Source organism: Macaca nemestrina, chromosome 4 (genome assembly GCF_043159975.1).
Source record: "Macaca nemestrina isolate mMacNem1 chromosome 4, mMacNem.hap1, whole genome shotgun sequence".
Classification (NCBI taxonomy): domain Eukaryota; kingdom Metazoa; phylum Chordata; class Mammalia; order Primates; family Cercopithecidae; genus Macaca; species Macaca nemestrina.
This window is the reverse complement of record NC_092128.1, coordinates 71,755,554-71,778,736: the sequence shown is the minus strand read 5'-3', so window position 1 is coordinate 71,778,736 and position 23,183 is coordinate 71,755,554. Positions and strand designations below refer to the sequence as shown.

General features: G+C 37.2%; 1 protein-coding gene across 14 annotated transcripts in view; it reads left to right on the top strand.

The window, feature by feature from the left end:
- LOC105475490 (KRIT1 ankyrin repeat containing) overlaps nucleotides 1–19,361 on the top strand; it is a 46,833-nt gene extending 27,472 nt beyond the window's left edge. For 12 of the 14 annotated variants that reach the window (XM_024790885.2, XM_024790886.2, XM_011730785.3 and 9 more), the window contains 5 exons: nucleotides 4,144–4,310; nucleotides 4,940–5,027; nucleotides 5,507–5,713; nucleotides 17,952–18,068; nucleotides 18,572–19,361. In XM_024790885.2, coding sequence (XP_024646653.1) covers nucleotides 4,144–4,310; nucleotides 4,940–5,027; nucleotides 5,507–5,713; nucleotides 17,952–18,068; nucleotides 18,572–18,640 — 648 coding nt within the window. In that variant the 3' untranslated portion in view covers nucleotides 18,641–19,361. Of the gene's footprint in view, nucleotides 1–4,143; nucleotides 4,311–4,939; nucleotides 5,028–5,506; nucleotides 5,714–9,113; nucleotides 12,094–14,823; nucleotides 14,882–17,951; nucleotides 18,069–18,571 lie in introns of those variants that run through there. The other 2 variants (XR_011622128.1, XM_071094831.1) reach the window with 2 other exon arrangements.
- Nucleotides 19,362–23,183: the final 3,822 nt, after the last annotated feature.

Here is a 23,183-nt window from a genome sequence, read left to right as displayed (position 1 = left end):
CAGTGACCTAAATAAAGTGCTAAAACCATTAAACTCATAGAAGAAAACATAGGGATAAATCTTCATGACCTTGGGATTAGGCAGTGGAGTCAGATATGACAACAAAAGCATGAACAACAAAAGAAATATTGGGTAAGTTAAACTTCATCAAAATCAGAAACTTTTGTGCATTAAAGGACATTATTAAGAAAGTGAAAAGCAACAGAATGGGAGAAAATATTAGGAAATCATAGATAAGGGTTTACTATCCAGAATATACAAAGAACTCCTACAACTCAACAATAAAAAGGCCAACAACCCGATTAAAAATGGTCAGGGTTCGGTGCAGTAGCTCACTCCTGTAATCCTAGCACTTTGGGAGGCTGAGATGGGAGGATCATGGGAGCCCAGGAATTTGAGACCTGCCTGGGCAACATAGTGAGACTTCATCTCTATAAAAAACTTAAAAAATTAGCCAGGCATGATGGCACACACCTGTAGTACCAGCTACTCAGGAGACAGAGGTGGGAGGGTCGCTTGAGTCTGGGAGGGAGAGGTTACAATGGGCCAATGTCGCATGACTGCACACTAGCCTGGGTAATAGAGCAAGACTGTCTCAAAAAAAAAAAAAAGTAGGCCAGGTGTGCTGATTCACTTCCGTAATCCCAGTGCTTTGGAAGGATGAGGTGGGAGGCTCACTTGAGGCCAGGAATTTGAGACCAGCCTGGCTGCATAGTGAGACCCTGTCTCTACAAAAAAGTTTCTTTTTTTGTTTGTTTTAAATAGCCTGGCATGGTGGCACACACCTGTAGTCCTAGCTACTCGAGAGTGAGACGGGAGGATCACTTGAACCCAGGAGTTCAGGGTTACAGTTAGTTATGATCATCCACTGCACTCTAGGCTGGATGAAAGAGCAAGACCCTGTCTGTAAATAAAATAGGTCGAAGGACTTGAATATATAAATAGCGAACAAGCACATGAAAAGATGTTCAACATCATTAGTTATTAGGGAAAAGCAAATTAAAACCTCAATGAGAAACCACACCCACTAGGATGACTATAAAAAACAAAACAGAAAATAATGAGTTGGTAAAAATGTAGAGATATTGGAACCCTGGTACATTGTAGGTGGGAATGTAAAATTGTGCAGCCACTGTGGAAAACAGTGGTTCTTCAAAAATCTAAAACTGGAATTACCATATGATCCAGCAATTCCACTCCTAGATATATGCCTGAAATAATTGAAAACAAGAATTCAAACATATTTTTATGTCACTGCAGCATTATTCATAATAACCAAAAAGGTAGAGGCACCCTAAGTGTCCATTAACAGATGAGTGGACAAACAAAATGTGGTCTATACGTACAAATGGAGTAATTAAGGAATGATGTTGTGATATATGTGACAACATGAGTGAACCTTGAAAACATACTAAATAAGCCAGACACAAAAGAACAAATATTTAATTCTACTTTAGTAATCTAGAATAGGCAAAGGCATAAAGGGGAAAAATAGATTGGAGGTTATCAGAGGTGCTGGGCTGGGGGAGGGGAGGGAAGTTCTTACCAGTTAACAGACTTTCTCTTTGGGGTGATATAAACTACATGGAACTAGATAGTAGTGATGGTAGCACAATGTTGTGAACATAATTAATGCCACTGAATCTCACACTTAAAAATGGTTCAAATGACAAATGTTATATCTGTTTTACCGTATAACTTAAAAAAATGTATGATATCTATAAAATCTGCACATAATCTAAGTATACCCAGTCTGCCTTCTCATCCCAAGTAATATTTTAATAGTTCACTGGTAGAGAAAAGGAGCACTAATGATAATACTTGGATGATAAATAAATTGCATAATTTTAAAATAAAGGAGACTCAAGTAAAAAGGAAGCAAGGTTTAGTAAGTTCTTATGGTAAACCAGAATGTCATGATAATCTGGTAAAGCAGTTGTGTTCTTTCACTTATTATATAATTAAGAAATTCCTGTTTGTACCATCTGAAAAACAGAATTACACATATTGTTTAGCATCATCCTTTTAGGATGAAAACATCCTGATTTCATTAGAAATGAAAAAAATGGAGACTAAAACTCCTTGAACATGGTATTGGGAATTGTAACTGTTATTATCTACTCATATTCTTCAAATATACGATGTCAGTTTTTATTAGAAAACATGCTTTCATTCAGTCTTTTTCCATTTTATTTTGAGAAATTTGAAAAGCCATAGGCATATTAAAAAGTAATACAGTTTACACCATTTACCATTCATTAGATCACTAGTTGTTAACAATTTGCTTTACTGTATTTACTTTCTTTGTGAATAATTTTAAAGTGAGTTGCAGGTGTCATTCCTACATATTTTGGCATGCATCTTCTAAGAATAAGGACATCTCTACCTATCACAATAACATTTCCAACCTAATAAAATTAATAATTCCATAATTACATAATACCTGATTCAAATTCAGATTTTTCCCAGTTGTTCCAAAATACTTTTATACCTCCCCGCCCCAGGATCTAGTCAAGGCTCATGCTTTATATTTGGATGTCTCTTTAGTCTCTTTTAATCTAAAACAATCCCCTTCATTTTTTTCCCATGAAATGTTTTTTTACTATTGCATACAGTGTTTTGAGATAGAAAAATAGTATTATTTCAGGTAATGTTGTAAAAATAATTTTTTTTTTTTTTTTTTTTTTTTAGACAGAGTCTCTCTCTGTCACCCAGGCTGGAGTGCAGTGGCGCAATTTCGGCTCACTGCAAGCACTGCCTCCCAGGTTCACACCATTCTCCTGCCTCAGCCTCCCCAGAAGCTGGGACTACAGGTGCCCACCACCACGCCTGGCTAATTTTTTGTATTTTTAGTAGAGACGGGGTTTCACCGTGTTAGCCAGGATGGTCTCAATCTCCTGGCCTCATGATCCGCCCACCTCAGCCTCCCGAAGTGCTAGGATTGCAGGCATGAGCCACTGCGCCTGGCCGCAAAAATCATTTTTATTCAGGCTTGGGATCATTGTGAATTGTATTTGGAAATACTTTAAGTATTTATTCAGAAACTTTATAACTGGTGACTGTGTACAAGTAGGAATGCATTCTGTAGGCCAGGAGTTCTCAATCTTTATTAATCTTATTGGATAAACTTTAAAGTTTTTAAAATTAAAAAAAAAAAAAAAAAAAGATCTAGGCTAGGCACAGTGGCTAACACCTGTAATCCCAACACTTTGGGAGGCTAGGGTGAGAGCACTGCTTGAGCCCAGCCTAGGCAACATGGCAAGACCTTCTGTCTTCAAAAAATTTAAAAATTAGCCAGGTGTGGTGGTGCACACCTCTTGTCCCAGCTACTCGGGAGGCTGAGGCAGGTAGATAGCTTGAGCCCAGGAGGTCGAGGCTGCAGTAGGCCATGTTCACGCCACTGCACTCCAGCGTGGCTGGCAGAGCAAGACCCTATCTCAAAAAACAAAACAAACATTTACTCTTCTTGAATATTATTAATATTTGAAAGTACATAGTCTTTTTAGTCAAAATTTAAAATGTCTTACAACAGACTTTTTAAAAATGCATTTGTCCTTTGGAAATTAAGATACTTCCTTTTATCTTCTTTGAAGTCCACTGCTGTATTGTTTGAAGCACAGTTAATAGAAAAATGTTTCAGTAATACAAAAATTTAGGTAAAATTTTGCTAAAAATTATCCATATTTATAAACTGATGATATTCTTAGACAACCAAGTTAGCAAACTATAGCTTATAGCCATATTTTGTCAGTTTTTGTATACCTCACAAGCTAATTTTTTTTGTTTTTTGATTGTTAAAAAAATCAAAAGAACAGTATTTCCTATCATGCGAAATTGTTTGAAATTCGTATTTCAGTGTTCCTACATAAAGTTTTATTAGAACACTGCTATACTCATTTGTTGATGTATCACCTGTGGCTTTCTTTGTGCTACAGTGCCAGAGTTGATTAGTTGCAACAGCAATTATATAGCTTCCAAAGCTTAAAATACTACTCTCTGGGCCTTAACAAAAAAATGTTTGCCAACCTTTGCTTAACAGCTCATTTATATACAAATGTGTAGTTTTTGCTTTTGCCATATTAAATTGTTCATTTGTAAAAAGAAATTGTAGCCTATAACCAAATTATACTTTTTTCTCTTAAGATTGAAGACCCGCTAGCTATTCTTATTCTCTTTGATGAAGCTAGATATAATTTATTGAAGGGCTTTTATACAGCTCCTGATGCTAAGTTGATAACATTGGCAAGTCTGCTTTTGCAAATAGTCTATGGAAATTATGAGAGTAAAAAACACAAGCAAGGTTTCCTAAAGTAAGTATTTAATATTATGCATGGTCTTGTGCTATGGTCAAGATTCTGTTTAACCAAGAAAGTTTAAAAATGTTATTAGAAAATATTTATACGTTACATTGGTTTGGAATTAAATAAGATAAGATGTAGAATGAGAAAAGAAAACATTATAGTAAAGCATTCTTAAAGTTACATTCTCCAAATGTACTTTTCTTATATTTGACTATAGTTTGATACACTTTATATTTTATCTTTTTTTATGCTTAAATAAGTTCACTAAAACCTGACTTGAATAAGTAGTAAAAACTTTTATAAGACAGATGTACTTAAGAATCCCACCATAAAAACTGGTTTGATGTTCAGTCTTTGAGAGAAAATACTGAGGTTTTAAGCATATCTGAATTTGGTTATTGTGGTTTTCAATTTTCAAAAATAGTTTCTGGTTATTGAAAGAAGAAACATTTATCTAAATTGATAATATGAGATTTGTGGCTTTTTGCTTAACATTTTTAGAGTTCTCTGATATTTTACAGCAAAGTATTTTTCAGCTTAAAAATTATGTTACTGAAAGCCATTTGTAATAGAATGATTACTATACTTTAGCTACTAAAGATGATTTATTTAAAGGATGTTGGTATGTGTGCTTACAGTGAAGAAAATCTAAAATCCATCGTACCTGTTACCAAACTGAAAAGTAAGGCACCTCACTGGACAAATCGCATACTTCATGAATACAAGGTAAGCTGTTTAATAGAAATGAAGATGCTTTATAGGCTAGTTGAAACTTTGTTAGTGTTATTAATATTTTAAACATAGGTAGATTAAATTTATAGTTCTGAAATTAAAAATGTATCTTCTAGTTCACAATGCTTGAAATTGAAAGTAGCAAGGTATTTTTATTTTTAGTAATATATAATCTTTTACTGAATACCTTCTGCATGCCGAATACGGTGGTAAGGACTAAACATAAAAATTTGAAATAATACACTATCCATGCCCGTGAAGCAATTAAAACCCAATAGCGTAGACAATATTTTTAGACCTCGATTTTTTTTTAATATTAACATCGCAAGCGAAAAAGTATTCCTGATGTAATGTGCCATAATTTTATTCTTTGGGGCAGTCTTGATTTTAGAAACTGCTTAGTTGATCTATTTGGATTATCAATGGTACATTTTCCTTTCATATCTCTTATTTTTAATTTACTTTGTTTTTAGAATCTCAGTACAAGTGAAGGTGTCAGTAAAGAAATGCATCACCTTCAGCGCATGTTCTTACAGAATTGCTGGGAAATTCCTACTTATGGAGCAGCATTTTTCACAGGACAGATATTTACAAAGGCAAGCCCCAGCAATCATAAAGTCATCCCTGTGTACGTAGGAGTGAATATAAAAGGACTTCATCTCCTCAACATGGAAACTAAGGTAGATTTTCAGCTTTTTTTTTCACAAATCATGTTATATAATACCTGAAACAACAGTACTAACCTACATGAAGAATTTAGAAATGGCATATTTACAAGACTGTTCATTGCAACTCATTCATTACATAAGATGAAGGGGGACACTAAATCACTGTCAGTAAGGGGTTAATATTATATTACATTTCTGCTTTGGAATACCCTTCAGCCATAAAAAGGAATAAAGAGTATTTTTGTGTAGAATAATCTGCAATAGATATATTTAGTGAAAAAACAAGGTGCTGAACAATATGTAATATGCTGCCTACTCTTGGTATTAAAATGGGAGGAAATGAGGCTGATCTTTACATAAATACATATTGCTTGTGTATGCATAAAATATTTCTTGAAGCCTTTAGAGAAGGGAACCAGATAACTAGGAATAAAAGTAAGGATGGAAACTTTTCATTACATACCTATCTAGTTCAGGCCACTATAACAAAGCCCGATAGACTGATTGGCTTATGAACAACGGAAGTTTATTTTCACAGTTCTGGAAACTGGAAGTCTGAGATCAGTGCGCTAGTGGGGTTGGATTCTAGTGAGAGGGTTTTTCTGGGTTGGAGACTGCTGACATCTCCTTGTAGCCTCATATGGCAGAAAGAATGAGGGAGTTGTCTTGGGGTCCCTTTTATAAAGGCGTGAATCCCATTCATGAGGGCCCTGCTCTCATAAATTATGACATAATTACTTCTCAAAGGCTCTACCTCCCAATACCATCACACTAGGGGTTTGGGATTTCAACATACCAATTTTGGGAGGCAGGGCACAAACATTCAGTCCATAACAAGGCCATTTTGCAACTTAAAAGTTTTTTTTTTTGTTTTTTTTTTTTTTTTTGAGACGGAGTCTCGCTCTGTCGCCCAAGCTGGAGTGCAGTGGCCGGATCTCAGCTCACTGCAAGCTCCGCCTCCCAGCTTTACGCCATTCTCCTGCCTCAGCCTCCCGAGTAGCTGGGACTACAGGCGCCCACCACCTCGCCCGGCTAGTTTTTTGTATTTTTTAGTAGAGACGGGGTTTCACCGTGTTAGCCAGGGTGGTCTTGATCTCCTGACCTCGTGATCCGCCCGTCTCGGCCTCCCAAAGTGCTGGGATTACAGGCTTGAGCCACCGCGCCCGGCCAAAAGTTTTAACTCTGTGATTATGTTGCCTGTTTAAAACATTTGTTAGGTTAATTGAAAAAGACATGAAAAAAATATTATATGTGACACAAGGGCTTCACTTTGAAAAATTATAATTAGTACAAGAACCTTTTGGGGAGCAGGATGAAGTATGGAAGGGACTGAATATCCACTGGAATACTTCAGAGCTTCTTTATTGTTTTTTACATTTTAAAATTTTTTGATTTATGTATTTATTTTTTGAGACAGGGTCTCACTCTCTTCCCCAGGCTGGGGTTCAGTGGTGCAGTCATAGCTCGCTGCAGCTTTGAACTCATGGACTCAAGCAGTCCTCCTACCTCAGCCTCCTGAGTAGCTGGGACTACAGGCACATAACACCATGCCTGGCTTTTTTTTTTTCCCCCAGAGACGGGATCTTGTTATGTTGCCCAGTTTGGTCTCAAACTCCTGGCCTCAAGTGATCCTCTTGCCTCAGCTTCCCAAAGTGCTGGGATTACAAGCATGAACCACTGGGCCCCACTCATTTTTTAAATTGATACATAGTAGTTGTACATATTTATGAGGTACATTTCATATTTTGATACATGCATACAATAAATAATGATCAAATCAGGGTAATTAGGAAATTCACCTCAAATATTTATCATTTCTTTGTATTGGGAACATTTCAACTCATCTCTTGTAGCTATTTTGAAATATACAATAGATTATTAACTATAGTCACACTACTGTACTATGAAACACCGCAGCTTATTCATTCTATCCAACTGTATGTTTGTACCCATTAACTGACCCTCTCCCTATTCCTTCCTATGCTACCCTTCCCAGCTCTGGTAATCGTCATTCTACTCTCTACCTCCGTGACATCAACGTCTCACATATATGAGAACATAGGATATTTGACTTTCTGTGCCTGGCTTATTTCACTTAACAAAATGACCCCCAGTTCCATTCATGTTGTTGCAAATGACAGGATTTCATTCTTTTTTATGGCTGAATAATATTTCATTGTGCACACATACCACATTTTCTTTATTCATTCATCTGCTGGTAGACACTTAGGTTGATTCCATATATTTGCTATTGTGAATAATGCTGCGGTCAACATGGGGTTGCAGGATCCCACTGATTTCCTTTCCTTTGGAAGAATACTCAGTAGTGAGATTGCTGGTTCATATGGTAGTTTTATTTTAGTTTTTGAGAAACCTCTACACTGTTTTCCATAATGGCTCTATACTAGTTTATATTCCCACTAACTCCATATAAAAGTTCCCTTCTCTCTGCATCCTCACCAGCATTTGTTATGTTTTTGTCATTTTGATAATAGTCATTCTAACTGGGGTGGGATGAAATGTCATTATGGTTTTGACTTGAACTTCCCTGATGAGTACTCATGGTGAGCATTTTTAAATATACTTCTTGGCCATTTGTATGTCTTCTTTTGAGAAATGTTTATTCTAATCATTGCCCACTTTATAATGGGATATGTTCTTTTGCTGTTGAATTGTTTGATTTCCTTGTAAATTTTGGATATTAGTCCCTAGTCTAATGAACACTTTGAAAATATTTTCTTCCATTCACCACATTGTCTCTCACTCTGTTGATTGTTAACATTAACTGTGCAGAAGCTTAATAGTTTAAATAGCCCTATTTGTCTGTTTTTGTTTTTGTTGCCTATGCTTTTGAAGTCTTTGCCTAGACCAATGTCCGAAAGCATTTGCCTTATGTTTTCTTCTACTAGTTTTATACGTTCAGGTCTTACATTTAGGTTTTTTATCCATATTGACTTGATTTCTGTATATGGTGAGAGATGGAGTCTAGTTTTATTCTTGTGCATGTGGGTATCCAATTTTTCCAGCACCATTTATTGAATGGGGTGTTTTTCCCCCAATGTTTGTTCCTGGTACCTTTGTTGAAAATGAGTTGGCTGTAAATACATGGATTTATTTCTGGGTTCTCTGTTCCATTGGGATCTGTATTTACAATAATATCATGCTGTTTGGTTACTGTAGGTTTGTGTAGTTTATTTTTTGAAATTAGGTAGTGTGATGCCTCCAGCTTTGTTCTCTTTTTCTCACTATTGGTTTGGCTATTTGGAATATTTTGTTATTCCAAATGAATTTTAGAATTTTGTTTTATTTCTGTAAAGCATGTCATTGGTATTTCAATAAAGATTGCATTGAATTACTTGATTGCTTTGGGTAATACTGCTGTTTTATTTTTTATTTATTTATTTTGAGACAGAGTCTTGCTTCATCGCCCAGGCTGGAGTGCAGTGGCATGATCTCGGCTCACTGGAACCTCCATCTCCTGGGTTCAAGCAATTTTCCTGCCTAAGCCTCCCAAGTAGCTAGGATTACAGGCTTGCACCACCATGCCCAGCTAAGTTTTTTGTTTGTTTGTTTGTTTTGGGTTTTTTTTTTTGGTATTTTTAGTAGAGACAGGGTTTCACCATGTTGGCCAAGCTGGTCTTGAATTTCTGACCTCAGGTGATCCACCCACCTCGGCCTCCCAGAGTGGTGGGATCACAGGCATGAGCCACTGCAACTGGTCTATATTGCTATTTTAACAATATTAACTCTTCCAATCCATGAGCATGGATATCTTTCCAATTTTTGGTGTCCTCTTGAATTTCTTTCATCAGTGTTTTGTAGTTTTAGTTACAGAGGTCTTCCACTTTTTTAGTTAGATTTATTCTCAGGTATTTAATTTTTTTTAGTAGCTATAGTAAATGAGAGTGCTTTCTTGATTTCTTTTTCAGCTGGTTCATTATTGGTGTATAGAAATGCTAGTCATTTCTGTATGTGAATTTTGTGTCCTGCAACTTTATTGAATTTGTTTTATCAGTTCTATTAGTTTTTTGGTAGAGTCTAGGTCTTTCTGTATATAAGATCATGTCATCTGCAGAGAGGGACAGTTTGACTTCCTGTTTACCAATTTATATGGCTTTTATTTCTTTCTCTTGCCTGATGGTCTGTCTAGGACTTCCAGTACTTCCAGTACTGCGTTGATTAAGAGTAGTTGAGGCTGGGTGCAGTGGCTCATGCCTGTAATCCCAGCACTTTGGGAGGCCGAGGCGGGTGGATCACGAGGTCAGGAGATCGAGACCATCCTGGCTAACACGGTGAAACCCCGTCTCTACTAAAAATACAAAAAAATTAGCCGGGCGTGGTGGCGGGCGCCTGTCCCAGCTACTCGGGAGGCTGAGGCAGGAGAATGGTGTGAACCTGGGAGGCAGAGCTTGCAGTGAGCCGGGATTGTGCCACTGCACTCCAGCCTGGGCGACAGAGCAAGGCTCTGAGTAGTTGAAAGTGGGGTATCCTTGTCTTATTCTAGTTCTTATAAGAAAGGCTTTCAGCTTTTCCCCTTTCAGTATGATATTAGCTGTGGGTTTGTCATATATGGCCTTTATTGATTGAAGTATGTTCCTTCTATGTGAATTCGCTGAGAGTTGTTTTTTTTTTCATCATGAAAGGATCTTGAACTTCATGAAGTTCTTTTTTCGCACTTATTGAAACTATTGTATGGTTTTTGATTAATTTGCATATGTTGAATCATCCTTGCCTCCCAGGCATAAATCCCATTTGATCATGGTGTGTTATCTTTTTCATGTGTTGTTGGACTCAGTTTGGTAGTATTTTGTGGATGATTTTTGCATCTGTGTTTATCATGACTGCTGGACTCTTGTTTTCTTTTTTTTTGTTGTGTCTTGTCTGGTTTTGTTATTGAAATGATGCTGGCCTCATTGAATGAGTTAGGAAGAATCCTCTTCAGTTTTTTGGGCCATTTTGAGAAAATTGGTATTAGTTCTTCATTATAGGTTTGGTAGAATTTAGCGGTGAAGTTACCTGGTTTCTGTTTGTTGAGAGACTTTTTGTTTCCAATTCAACCTCATTACCAAGAATTTATCTGTTGAGGTTTTCTTTTCCTTACTGGTTCAATATCGGTAGGTTGTCTGTGTCGAGGAATTTGTCTTTTTCCTCTAGGTTTTCCAATTTGTTAGCCTATCATTCATTGGTCCTAATAGTCTATAACGATTCTTTATTATTTCTGTGGTCTCAGTTATAATGTCTCTTTTATCATTTATGATTTTGTGTATTTGGATTTTCTTTTCCTCTTGGTTAGTCTACCTAACAGTTTACTCATTTTGTCTTTTTGAAGAACCAACTTTTCATTTTGTTGATCCTTTGTAATTTTTTTTTCTTTTTTCTTTTTTAGTCTTTCTTCCTTTTAGTTCTGGTCTGATCTTATTTCTTTCCTTCTGCTAATTTCAGGGTTGGTTTTTTTCTTGCTTTTCTAGTTCCTTGAGGTGCATCGTTAAGTGTTTGAGATCTTCCTACTTTTTTGCCATAGATGTTTATTGCAGTAAACTTCCGTCTTACACTGCTTTTGCTATATCCCTTAGGTTTTGGTATATGGTGTTTTCATTTTCATTGCATTTGAGAAATTTATTTCCTTCTTAATTTTTTAATTGACCCAATGGTCATTCAGTAGCGTGTTGTTTAATTTCCATTTATTTGTACAGTTCCCAAAATTTCTTTTGTTGTTGATTTATAGTTTTATTTCATTGTGATCTAAGATACTTTTACAAAATTTATTGGGACTTGTTTTTTTGGCCTAACAGATGGTCTATCCTGGAGAATGTGTATTCTGCAGCTGATGGATGAAATGTTTTGTAAATGTCTGTTAGATCCATTCATTTATTTGTTTGTTTGTTTGTATTTTTTTAGAGACAGAGTCCTGCTCTGTCACCTAGGCTGGAGTACAGTGAGCAATCTCAGCTCACTGTAAAACCTATGTCTCCTGGGTTCAAGCAATTCCCCTGCCTTAGCCTCTTGAGTAGCTGGGATTACAGGCGTGTGCCACTACACCTGGCTAATTTTTGTATTTTTAGTAGAGATGGGGTTGTTGCCCAGGCTGGTCTCAAACTCCTGGCCTCAGGTGATCCATCCACTTTGGCCTCCCAAAGTGCTGGGATTACAGGCGTGAGTCACTGCACCTGGCTGTTAGATCCATTTAGTCTAAAGTGCAGTTTAAATCCAGTGTTTCTTTGTTAATTTCTTTTGATCTATTCAGTGTTCAGAGTGGGGTGTTGAATTCCCCAACTATTATTGTATTGGAGTCTGTCTTTCCCTTTAGATCTAATAACAATGGCAAAAATCGCAGTTACTTTTGCACCAACCTAATATAAAGCCTTTTTTTTTTTAACTTTTAGCATTTTAAATACATCATGCTAGGCTCTTCTGGCCTGTAGTTTCTTCTGAGAAATCTGTTGTTTGTTTGATGGCAATGTCCTTATATGTGACCTGATGCATTTCTCTTATGGTTTTTAGAATTCTCTCGTCTTTGAGTTTTGACAGTTTGACTGTAACATGCCTTGGGAAAGACCTTTTTAGGTCAGATCTGCTTGGGTATATTTGATGTCTACATCTCTTATAAGACTTAGGGGGTTTTCAGCTATTGTCTTTCTCCATTTCTTCTCCTTCTAAAATCTCAGAATTCAAATGTTTGGTCACTTTATGGTGCCCTCACATGTCACATTGGCTTTCTTCATTTTTTTAATTTCTTTTCTTTTCTTTTCTTTCTTGTCTGCCTGGGTTAAGATACCTTCAGGTATACAGATTCTTTATTCTGCTTGATCTAGTGTATTGTTGAAGCTCTCAGTTGTGCTTTTTATTTCATTTATTGAGTTCTTCCATTCTAGGATTATATACTTTTGTTATCTTATATATCTTAGATCACACTGAGTTTCTTTAATATCATTATTTTGATTTTTTTATTAGGCTTTTCAAAATTTGGGGGGAGGATCTGTTACTGAAGAATTATTGTTTTCCTTTGAAGGTGTCATGTTTTCTTGCTTTTCAATGTTTTTTGTATTCTTATGTTTATATCTGTACATCTGATGTTACTTCTTCCTATTTTATGCCTTGGCTTTTGTAAGGAAAGACTTTTTCCTATAGATGTAGCTATAGTGTTGGTTAGATACGGTGCTTTGGCTTTGATTCTGGGTGAGTGCAGTAGTATAGTCTCCGTATGATTTCTTCAGCTTTAATGAGCATTAGTTGTGTCTGTGAGTCCCTCAGTGGCTTAGACTGTGGTTGTTAATGAAGGCTGTAGTAGGCTTTTCTGGGGACTGTGACTCCAGGCAGGCCAGTGCTCAGGCACTAGTAGTTGTGCCAGTCGGCAGGGGATGCCTTTCCTCAGGCCCCTAGATAGTGCATGTGGGCACCAGCAGGCATAGGCAGAGCATAACAATCCTTAAGCCCCCAGATGACATGTACAGACACCAATAGCAGGCGGAACAGGCGTGTCATCAGGCCCTCTGATGGTGTGTGCAGACAATGGCAGCAGCATGCTAGTTGAGTCAGTCCTCAGGCCCTTAGATGCTTAGGCACAGTTGACAGTGGCAGTGGGCAGGGCTTGTCCTCAGGACCCTAGACAATGTGTGCTGGTGGCAGTGGTGGGCATGGCAGGCTTGTCTCCAAGCCCACCTCTGGTGTTTGCAGGTGCTGGTAGCAGGCAGGTGGGTTGACCTCCTGGCACTATGTGCACAGGTGACAGCAGCGGTAGGTGGGTCAGACCCTTTTCAATCCCACTTTAGAGCTCTTCAGTTAGAAGTTAGTGTATGGTGCTCCTTTTTCTAACCATAAGTCATTATAAAATACAGGTTTATCAATTATTTTTTAGCATATTTAACACATTTAAATGGGATGAACAGCTTTTTAGTTTATAATAGGAAGCTAATAAAAATCAAATCTAATTTGTTTTGTTTTTTGAGACAGAGTCTTGCTCTGTCACCCAGGCTGGACTGCAGTGGTGTGATATTGGCTCACTACAACCTCTGCCTCCTAGGTTCAAGCAATCCTCCCACCTTAGCCTCTCAAGTAGCTGGGCTTACAAGCATGAACTACCATGCCCACCTAATTTTTGTGTTTTTAGTAGAGACAGGGTTTCACCACGTTTACCAGGCTGGTCTCAAACTTCTGACCCCAAGTGATCCACCTTCCTCGTAATTTGTTAATTAAGATTTGTTAAGAATAGACCAAATCGGTTAAAGTAATAAGCTTATGCATTTTTTAAAGGCATTTAGATTAGGAAATTTCATCGTAGTTTTTATTTTCCTCATTTTTATGTGTCCTTTTTTTTTTTTTTTTTTTTTTTTTGAGATGAGTTTCGCTCTTGTTGCTCAGGCTGGAATGCAATGGTGCGATCTTGGCTCACTGCAACCTCTGCCTCTGGGGTTCCAGCGATTCTCCTGCCTCAGCCTCCCAACTAGATGGGATTACAGGCATGTGCCACCATGCCTGGCTGATTTTGTATTTTTAGTAGAGAGGGGGGTTTCTCCATGTTGGTCAGGCTGGTCTTGAACTCCTGACCTCAGGGTATCTGACCATCTCGGCCTCCCAAAGTGCTGGGATTACAGGCATGAGCCACCGTGCTCACCCCTTTATATGTCTTAATAGGTCTTTATAATCACATAACTTCCTGAAATATCCCAGTCATAGTTTAGTCATTTTATATTAATTTTCAGGGTCATCTTTAAGGGCAACAGTTACTTTGATAGATATACGTGTGAATGGAGATAAACTATCTGGGAACATAGGGTGGAATAGGGTCTGAGTTTAGTAATTGACCTGGAGCTTAATTGCTTGAAGTCTCTTCTAGCAGGGGTCCCCAACCCCCAGACCATGGACTGGTACTGGTCCATGGCCTGTAAGGAACCGTGCCACACAGCAGGAGATGAGCAGCAAGCGAAGCTTCATCTATATTTACAGCCACTCCCTATCACTTGCATTACCATCTGAGCTTTGTCTCCTGTCAGATCAATGGTGGCATTACATTCTCATAGGAACATGAACCCTCTTGTGAATTGCGCATGCAAGGGATCTAGGTTGCATGCCTGTTAGGAGAGTGTAATGCCTGATGATCTGTCACTGTCTTCCATCACTCCCAGATGGGACCATCTAGTTGCAGGAAAACGAGCTCAGGGCTCCCAGTGATGTTACGTTATGGTGAGTTGTATATTTCATTACATATTACAATATAATAGTAATAGAAATAAAGCACACTATAAATGAAATGCGCTTGAATCATCCCAAAACCATCCCCCACACCCGTGTCTGTGGAAAAATTGTCTTCCACGAAACCGATCCCTGGCACCAAAAAGGTTGGGGACGGCTCTCTTCCAGTCACCTTGCTTTTAGGTCATTTGCTTACCATTTTCTTTTTCTTTCCTTTTTTTTTTTTTTCCTTAGGACACAGTCTCACTCTGTTGCCCAGGCTGGAGTGCAGTGGCACCATCATAGCTCACTGCAGCTGCAAACTTCTAGGCTTAGGCAATCCTCCTGCCTCAGCCTCCCAAGTAGTTGGGACTATAGGCATGTGCCACCACACCCTACTAATTTATTATTTGTAGAGATAGGGTCTCACTTTGTTGCCCAGGCTGGTCTCAAACTCCTGGTCTGGGCAACAAATTGAGACCCTATCTCTACAGGGTGATTCTCCCACCTTGGCCTCACAAAGTGCTGGGATTACAGGTGTGAACCACCACACCATCATTTTCTGTTAAAACTATTTTGCCCACACAAAATAGGCTACTGTTTATTAGCTTGTAACCACTTTTCTATATCTCTTGTACTAAGTTCATTAAAGGAAATGAAGAAGAAATGCCCCCCACCATTTCAAGAAATTTTTCCTCTGCTGTTTAAGAGCATTTTATACCAACATCTGCAAATCGTTCTTCGTAGAACTGGATGGTGATGCTGTGCCATTTCTCTAAACTATATTTTATGTTTGTTAGCTTTCCAATTTTTGGCAGTAATACAAAGTTTTATATAGTATTCAAATGAAGGTTTAGCAATATTATTTAACACTTAAATATACCATTTCATATTATATATAATACTCTGAGCCAGGAGTCAAATAAATGAGATAGCAGTAACAGACAGAAGGATGACAGTAATATTCTTAATTAACAGTCTGCTTTTTTCTTAGATAAGAGATTCAGTTTCTTGAACTATAAATAGGAATGCTATTCTTGGGTATCTAAAAAGGTGATTGAACCAAGGAGTAAAGATATTTTCTATCCATCTAGTCATTACCTTGTTCTCTGTAAACCACTGATAAATTTATGGCACCTTTGAAAGGTTTAAGATAATTACATATTTCAGCCATCAAATGTGGGAACAACCAGCTCGTCCTCAGTTGTCTTAGATTCACCAAGATCTATTAGGATTGCATTCCACAAGCTTTGCAAAAATAGAGCAAACACCTTCATCTGCAAAAATACCTTCATTTGCATTTAAAACACTACATGGGATACATTAGCATCAGAGATTCTCAGGAAAAGCCATGGGACACAGTTGTGTTTTTTATATCAAGTATTTCTACCTTCTATAACTACAGGCTCAGTACTTTTGTTGGAAATTTGACTTCCATAATTGAGAAGTAACTATACTACAGTTGTATTTTTTTCTGTATATTGAGCTGTTTTGAAGCCATATTGATGGACTATTTTGTGGCTTTTGAATAAAGAAGTTTCAGTTGATTGATTTAAAAGAAAAGGCAGTTTAAGGTAGTATGATATCTTGACTCTTTCAGTCTGTACCTTGATAAGTAGCTATTTTAGTGTATTCTATGTATAAGGTTATATTTTACAATATAAATGTAGATAGCCATTTTTAAAAGATACTATTAGTTTTTCCTTATACTTAATGTATACTCGCATAAATTATCTGTGTTTCATTCACAGAACCTCACTTTATTTTATTTATTTATTTATTTAGACGGAGTCTGACTGCTGCCCAGGCAGGAGTGCAGTAGGGCAATCTCGGCTCACTGCAACCTCCACCTCCCAGACAGAACCTTACTTTAAAAATCTCCTAACCCATTATCTTTCTGGCATATTCTTAGTTTAGTATTTGTGGTCAATATTATAAGAATTGCTATTTATAGAAAATGTTTCTAAACATAGGTATCTTAAAAATGCCATGGACCACTTCTTTGTTTATATGTACACAAAGAATATACGTTTAGGGCAAGAAAATGGAAGTTACTGCTAGGAGAGAATTGTTATTAACAAGGATATATTGAATGCTTATATACAATATTATAATAGGAAAGTATAGGAATCATTAATATTGCTTTATAAATAGTTCTGTTGTTGGCTGGTCCTTGTGCAGTAGTGTGTACAACTATTTGATCACAACCAATCACAGTTCTTCCCCACTCCCATTGCTTCACTTGACTGTCCTTAAAAAAGAAAAGCTCTGTTGAATTTATGAAAGGTATGTTAGTAATTTTTTAAATTATGCTTACTTTTACAATAAATATATCAGTGTACTTATTTTCAGTGGGATAAGATTGTCTAAGTCAACATGTTAACCCAGTTGCATAAACTACAGATCTGAAAATACTATGTAAATATCCAAAAGAAAGATACTGAATAAAGAGATAGTTTTTAACCTGCAGAAAGAAAACAAAGGTGGTACCTTTCATTATCCTGAAAGCCATGGATAGAATTGACATCTTTAAAAATTTTTGTCAATCTTATACAACAAATATTGCTCACGGCAGTCTCCTGAGAGTCTACCAATCTATATGATTCTGTGCTGCAGGCTGTGTGAGGTTAGTGCAGGGTGCTTTGAAAAGGCTTCATTAAAACATTCTGGGAAACCATCATTCTCTGCAAACTATCACAAGAACAGAAAATCAAACACCGCATGTTCTCACTCATAGGTGGGAGTTGAACAATGAGGAATATGTGGACACAGGGAGGGGAATGTCACATTCTGGGGTCTGTCAGGGGGTTGGGGGCTAGGGGAGGGATAACATTAGGAGAAATACCTAATGTAGGTGACGGGTTGATGGGTGCAGCAAACCACCATGGCACGTGTGTATATCTATGTAACAAAACTGTACATTCTGCACATGTACCCCAGAACTTAAAAGTATAATAATTTTTTTAAAAAAGCATTCTGAATCATTATATTTAGACCAGACTACATCAGTGTAGATAGTAAGAAAAAATAGGTGATGTTTTTAATATATATTTTAATATAATTATTTCCAATTATGTTGTAGGCTTTACTCATCAGTCTTAACTATGGTTGTTTTATGTGGCAATTGGGAGATGCTGATACTTGTTTTCAGATCCATAGCATGGAAAATAAAATGAGCTTTATAGTACATACAAAACAGGTAAGTATCATTTATTTTGGACTTGTAATAATGAACTATTGTGTTAGTAAAGTTACTTCTTTTTTTTAAAGTGGCATCCATGTAACTTCAAGGAAAACCTGTAATATTCCATGAAATTAAAATATTTAAGACCAAGGAAAAAAGCCAGGCCTTCTGAGCAAGGAAGAATCAGAAACTTATCTGAATAGTTTGTTTCAGTTTTATAACAAACTCTTTTGCCATGTCTTTTCATTCTGGTCAGTATTACCTGTCTCTTTTATCAAGTTATTAGGTAGTCTTCCATCTCCTTGACCTACCTGTGCCCCCTAGCTGTATCCAGCAGATTGCGTCTTAAGTCCCTTCAAAAAGCCTGAGTAAATATCCCCTCTATACTCTTTCTTAACAAGCTGTCTCATGATAAGAAAGTTCCCTTTCAAATAGATAGGGAACTGCCCAGTGTCATGAATGTCCTTTAAACATTCTTACATGTTTTATATTTATTATTGACATGTTTTACTTTGTAGGCTGGTCTCGTGGTAAAACTGTTAATGAAGCTAAATGGACAGTTAATGCCCACTGAAAGAAATTCATAAAAGAAAAGTAACTGTTACTCAAGCCACCACATTTTGTAATGCAGAATTTTTTTCCGTGAAAGACTTCTTAAAAGATTACTTTGGCCAAGCATGGTAGCTCACCCCTGTAATCTCAGCACTTCGGGAGGCTGGGGCAGGCAGATCACCTGAAGTCAGGAGTTCAAGACCAGCCTAGCCAACACGGTGAAACCCTGTCTCTACAAAAATACAAAAATTAGCTGGGCGTGGTGGCGGGCGCCTATAATCCTAGCTACTAGGGAGGCTGAGGTGGGAGAATCGCTTAAACCCAGGAGGTGGAGGTTGTAGTGAGCCAAAATTGCGCCGCTGCACTCCAGCCTGGGTGACAGAGCAAGACTCCATCTCAAAAAAAAAAAAAAAAATTACTTTCAACAAGGCATTTAGTTTCTTGTAATATATATGTACACTATTACATTGTACAGAATCTGTACTTATGTTTGGTGTGTAATATACCAATTAGTTTTATATAATATCCTCATAAGCTATTCTAATTTTTGAGAGAAACACAAAAAGTTATAGATTGATAGTCTGTATAATAGACAAAATAGTAAGCTTTATAAAAAGTTATTTTTGGTAAATGGTAAAGAATTTGGAGTGGAATGTGATGAGATTAAAATGTAGCTTTGGTATAACTTCATGTGTATTTCAAAATATACTGAACGTCAACATGATTTGAATAAAGAAAATGTATTTTCTACTTGAACCATATGACACTTATTTAAAACAGTTTTCTGCAGTCTGTAAACATTTCTCAACATTTTTTTAAAAGTCTTAAAATGTAAATCTGATATATGGTAATGTTTCTCAAAGTATAGTACATGAACTTGCATCATAATTACCTATGTGCCTTTTAAAAATGAAGATTTCAGAGACCCACTCCAAACAAGAGCATTCACTCTGGAAGTAGCATGGCCTTGTGAACTTAACTTTGGTTTTGTTTTTGCTTTTTTGCTGTTAAAATAAGTCCAGACCCAATAAGGAATTTCGATTACTAAAGCTGAGAAATTTCACAAAACTGCCTGGCACACAAGCACACACACACATACACAGACATATTTTAAGTGATCATCTCTTGATATCAGAAGTTGCATTTGTTAAATACGTGCTGTATTTTTTGTGAGTTGACTTAATAGTTTATGTATATTGACTTTACTTTGTAGGAAGTAAATCACCAAGTATCTGTTTCATTTAGGGAAGTAGTGATATAGATGAGGAGGCAACTTGATAAATGTGCTATTCATAAGCTAGAAACTACAGTATTTCCAAACTGATAGACTGAAGAATTCTAAATAAGTTCAGAGATACAGTTATATTTAAAGTTGTCCTACAGTTTGCAGATAATTTTTATATTACTACTCTTCACATTAACTTCTGTTTATTTTTAATGGTACTATGTGTAGGCCTTATTAAAATTACGATTGTATGGTTAAGTAAAGTTAACAGGAAAACCTGATTTATCTTTAATTCTGTGCTAGATACTTTTGATTCTACATGAACAATACCCTGTTCAGTTCCCTTCATTCTAATGTCCTCGACTGTTACCAAATACCCTGTTGACTCCCAAACCTAAGATTTTAGCTTCAATTTCTTTTCTGAACTCCAAATCTTAATTTCCAAGTTATTCTTGTTCTAGGTCCATCTAAATGGTCTACAAAGAACTTCAGTTGAATCGTAACTGGAAATAGAATTTATTTCCTCTGTTTGCTCCATTCTATCCTTCCACTCTATTCCCTATTTGGTTAATGACATCATCAAACTGCATTCAGTTGCTTAGCCTGGAAATACTGTTATGGTGTTCAGCCTTTCCCCAACTTACATATTTTGTGGATCAAAGTCCTGTCTGATGTTTTGGGAGTCCTTTCTCATTTCCTTCCTCCCTGCTTGCACTGCAGCCAGTCTAGTTCAAGTCCTCACCATCCATTCCTTAGCTTGTAGTAGCTTCCTACCCCTGACTCAGGCTCTATACGCTTCCTGCCTATCTGCCACACTGATGCCAAGTTAAGCTTTCTCGTCAGTCTGATTATTTCATTACACTGTGAAAATCATTAGTGGTTACCACTATATGTAGAATTAAATTCCGAATTATTTAGTATTGAAACCAAGGCCCTTAGTACACTGTTGCTAAGCTGCCTATCAAGATTATTGTCTGACCACTTCTCCCATACTCATCGTACGCTCCCATTGTTTCCTAACTCCTCAGTCGTGTGGGGGAATTCAGTACTTTCTGATTCAATAATTTTAGGGTGAGGCCCAAGCATTTCTGTTCTAAAAGTATTCTATATACTTATGATGTACAGCTAGGGATTAGAACTGTAATTATAAGCAACTTTAGGAGATAGCCTAATGAGTTTCCTTTCACAGAGAGAGGTGAGGATGCAATGATACCACATCAAACAACCTCCTGCTCTGTGGAATACAGTTTACCATCCTGGGGATGTACAGTATAACAGCCCTAATAAGAAAGGAATAGGAGACTATTAGAGTAGCATAGCTATTAAAGGCCTAAAAATATATAGCATTGAAATTCAATTTTAAAAATTAGTATTGAGAAAAAAAAATTGATCATTATCTTTCAGACCATAACAATCCAGAAATAAAAATAGAGAAATCTAAACAGCTTTTAATGAATGCCTAGTATTGATCAGGCATTATATGTGCTCTAGGGATCAAGATAAGATACCATTTTCTTTTCATCATTCTTTCAGTAAATTTGAGTGCCTTTTATATGCCAGGGACCCAGTGGTAAGGAAAACAAAATCCCTGCTTTCAGAGAACAAAGTCTGAGGGAGACAGTAAATTATCATGGAAATATATAATTATAACTCTAATTATTGTGATGAAAGAAAAAAATCTCAGCGTAACAGGAACCGTTGATCTAGTAGGGATCAGGAGAGGCTTTCCTGAGCAGGAGATGCTTGAGTTGGCATCTGACATGTGAACTGGAATTAGTTATGTGAACACAGTACAGCTGGAAGGGAAATGAGATGAGATGTTTTGACCCCAAAAGACAGACCTGGAGAACTGATAAGGGGGTTTACAATTACTCATTTTCAGTTGTGATCCAAATTCAAGTAATTGTTTATCCAAATTACAACAAATTAATTTTTATTATACAAATAAAACCAGAATAGTTAATACTGCACATGATAAATGTATTAGAGAAAACTTACCGAAGAACCACAAGATTAAAAATTGCCAAAATTTAGCCAATGATGGGCAAAAAAAGAAAAAACAAATAAAAAAGTTGTCAAAATTGACCCTAGAAAAATTAGACTTGATGGAAATACTCAACAAAGTAAAACATCCCAGTTATTGACCAAATTTAATAGAAGAATTGCATTAATAAAATTTAGATTTTTTATTTGATCCTGAGAAATCAATGGCAAAAACTCTAAAAGAAGATTGATTGATTGAGACGGAGTCTCGTTCTGTTGCCCAGACCGGAGTGCAGTGGCATGATCTCAGCTCACTGCAACCTCCAACCCACCAGGTTCAACCAATTCTCCTGCCTCATCAGCCTCCTGAGTAGCTGGGATTGCAGACGTACACCACCATGCCCAGCTAATTTTTGTATTTTTAGTAGAGACAGGGTTTCACCGTGTTGGCCAGACTGGCCTCAAACTCCTAACCTCAGGTGATACACCCTCCTCGGCCTCCCAGAGTGCTAGGATACAGGCATGAGCCACTGTGTCTGGCCTTCCAAAATAATTTATATATGCAAAAAACGGATTGGGGACGCAATATGTTGCCTTATCATTAACATAGAAAATGGTATTCTCAGTGAAAATAATTTCTGTCGAAGCACAATTTTTTTTTGCTGCAATGTATAGAAAACTGGTAAGGCACTTAATTGGCTTGAGGCTGGGCATGGTTACTCACGCTATAATCCCAGCGCTTTGGAAGGCCAAAGTGGTAGAATGACTTGAGACCAAGAGTTCAAGACCGCACCAGCCTGGGCAACATAGCAAGATCTCCATCTCTACAAAAATAAAAAATAGCCAGGAGTCGTGGTGTACACCTGTAGTCCCAGCTACTCAGGAGGCTGAGGTGGGAGGATTTCTTGGGCACAGGGGTTTGTGGTTGCAGTGAGCTATAATTTCACCGTTGTACTCCAGGCTACGTGACTGAGCAAGCCCCTGACTCTAGGTAGGTAGGTAGGTAGGTAGGTAGGTAGGTAGGTAAGTAGGTAGGTAGATAATAGATTAGATAGACTTGTGTGCATGCAAGGATTAGATGATAGACAAGATAGGCTTGAGTGCGTGTGAGGATAGATGGATAGAGACAGAGAGAGAGAGAGAGAGAGAGAGAGAGAGAGAGATAGGCTTGAGTGCATGCAAGAAAATATTTTCTCACCAAAAATCCATTTATGATGGTATGATTCTCATTTAATGTTTGTATTCATAAGCATGTCAGAAAGCCTCTAGTGTTATTTATGGTATTTGGAGAGGGAGGCATAGGCAGACTGTAAAATCCCTAAAGCAGAGGCATCAAGCTTTTGGGGATCTTAGAGGCCAGAGTATTTAAG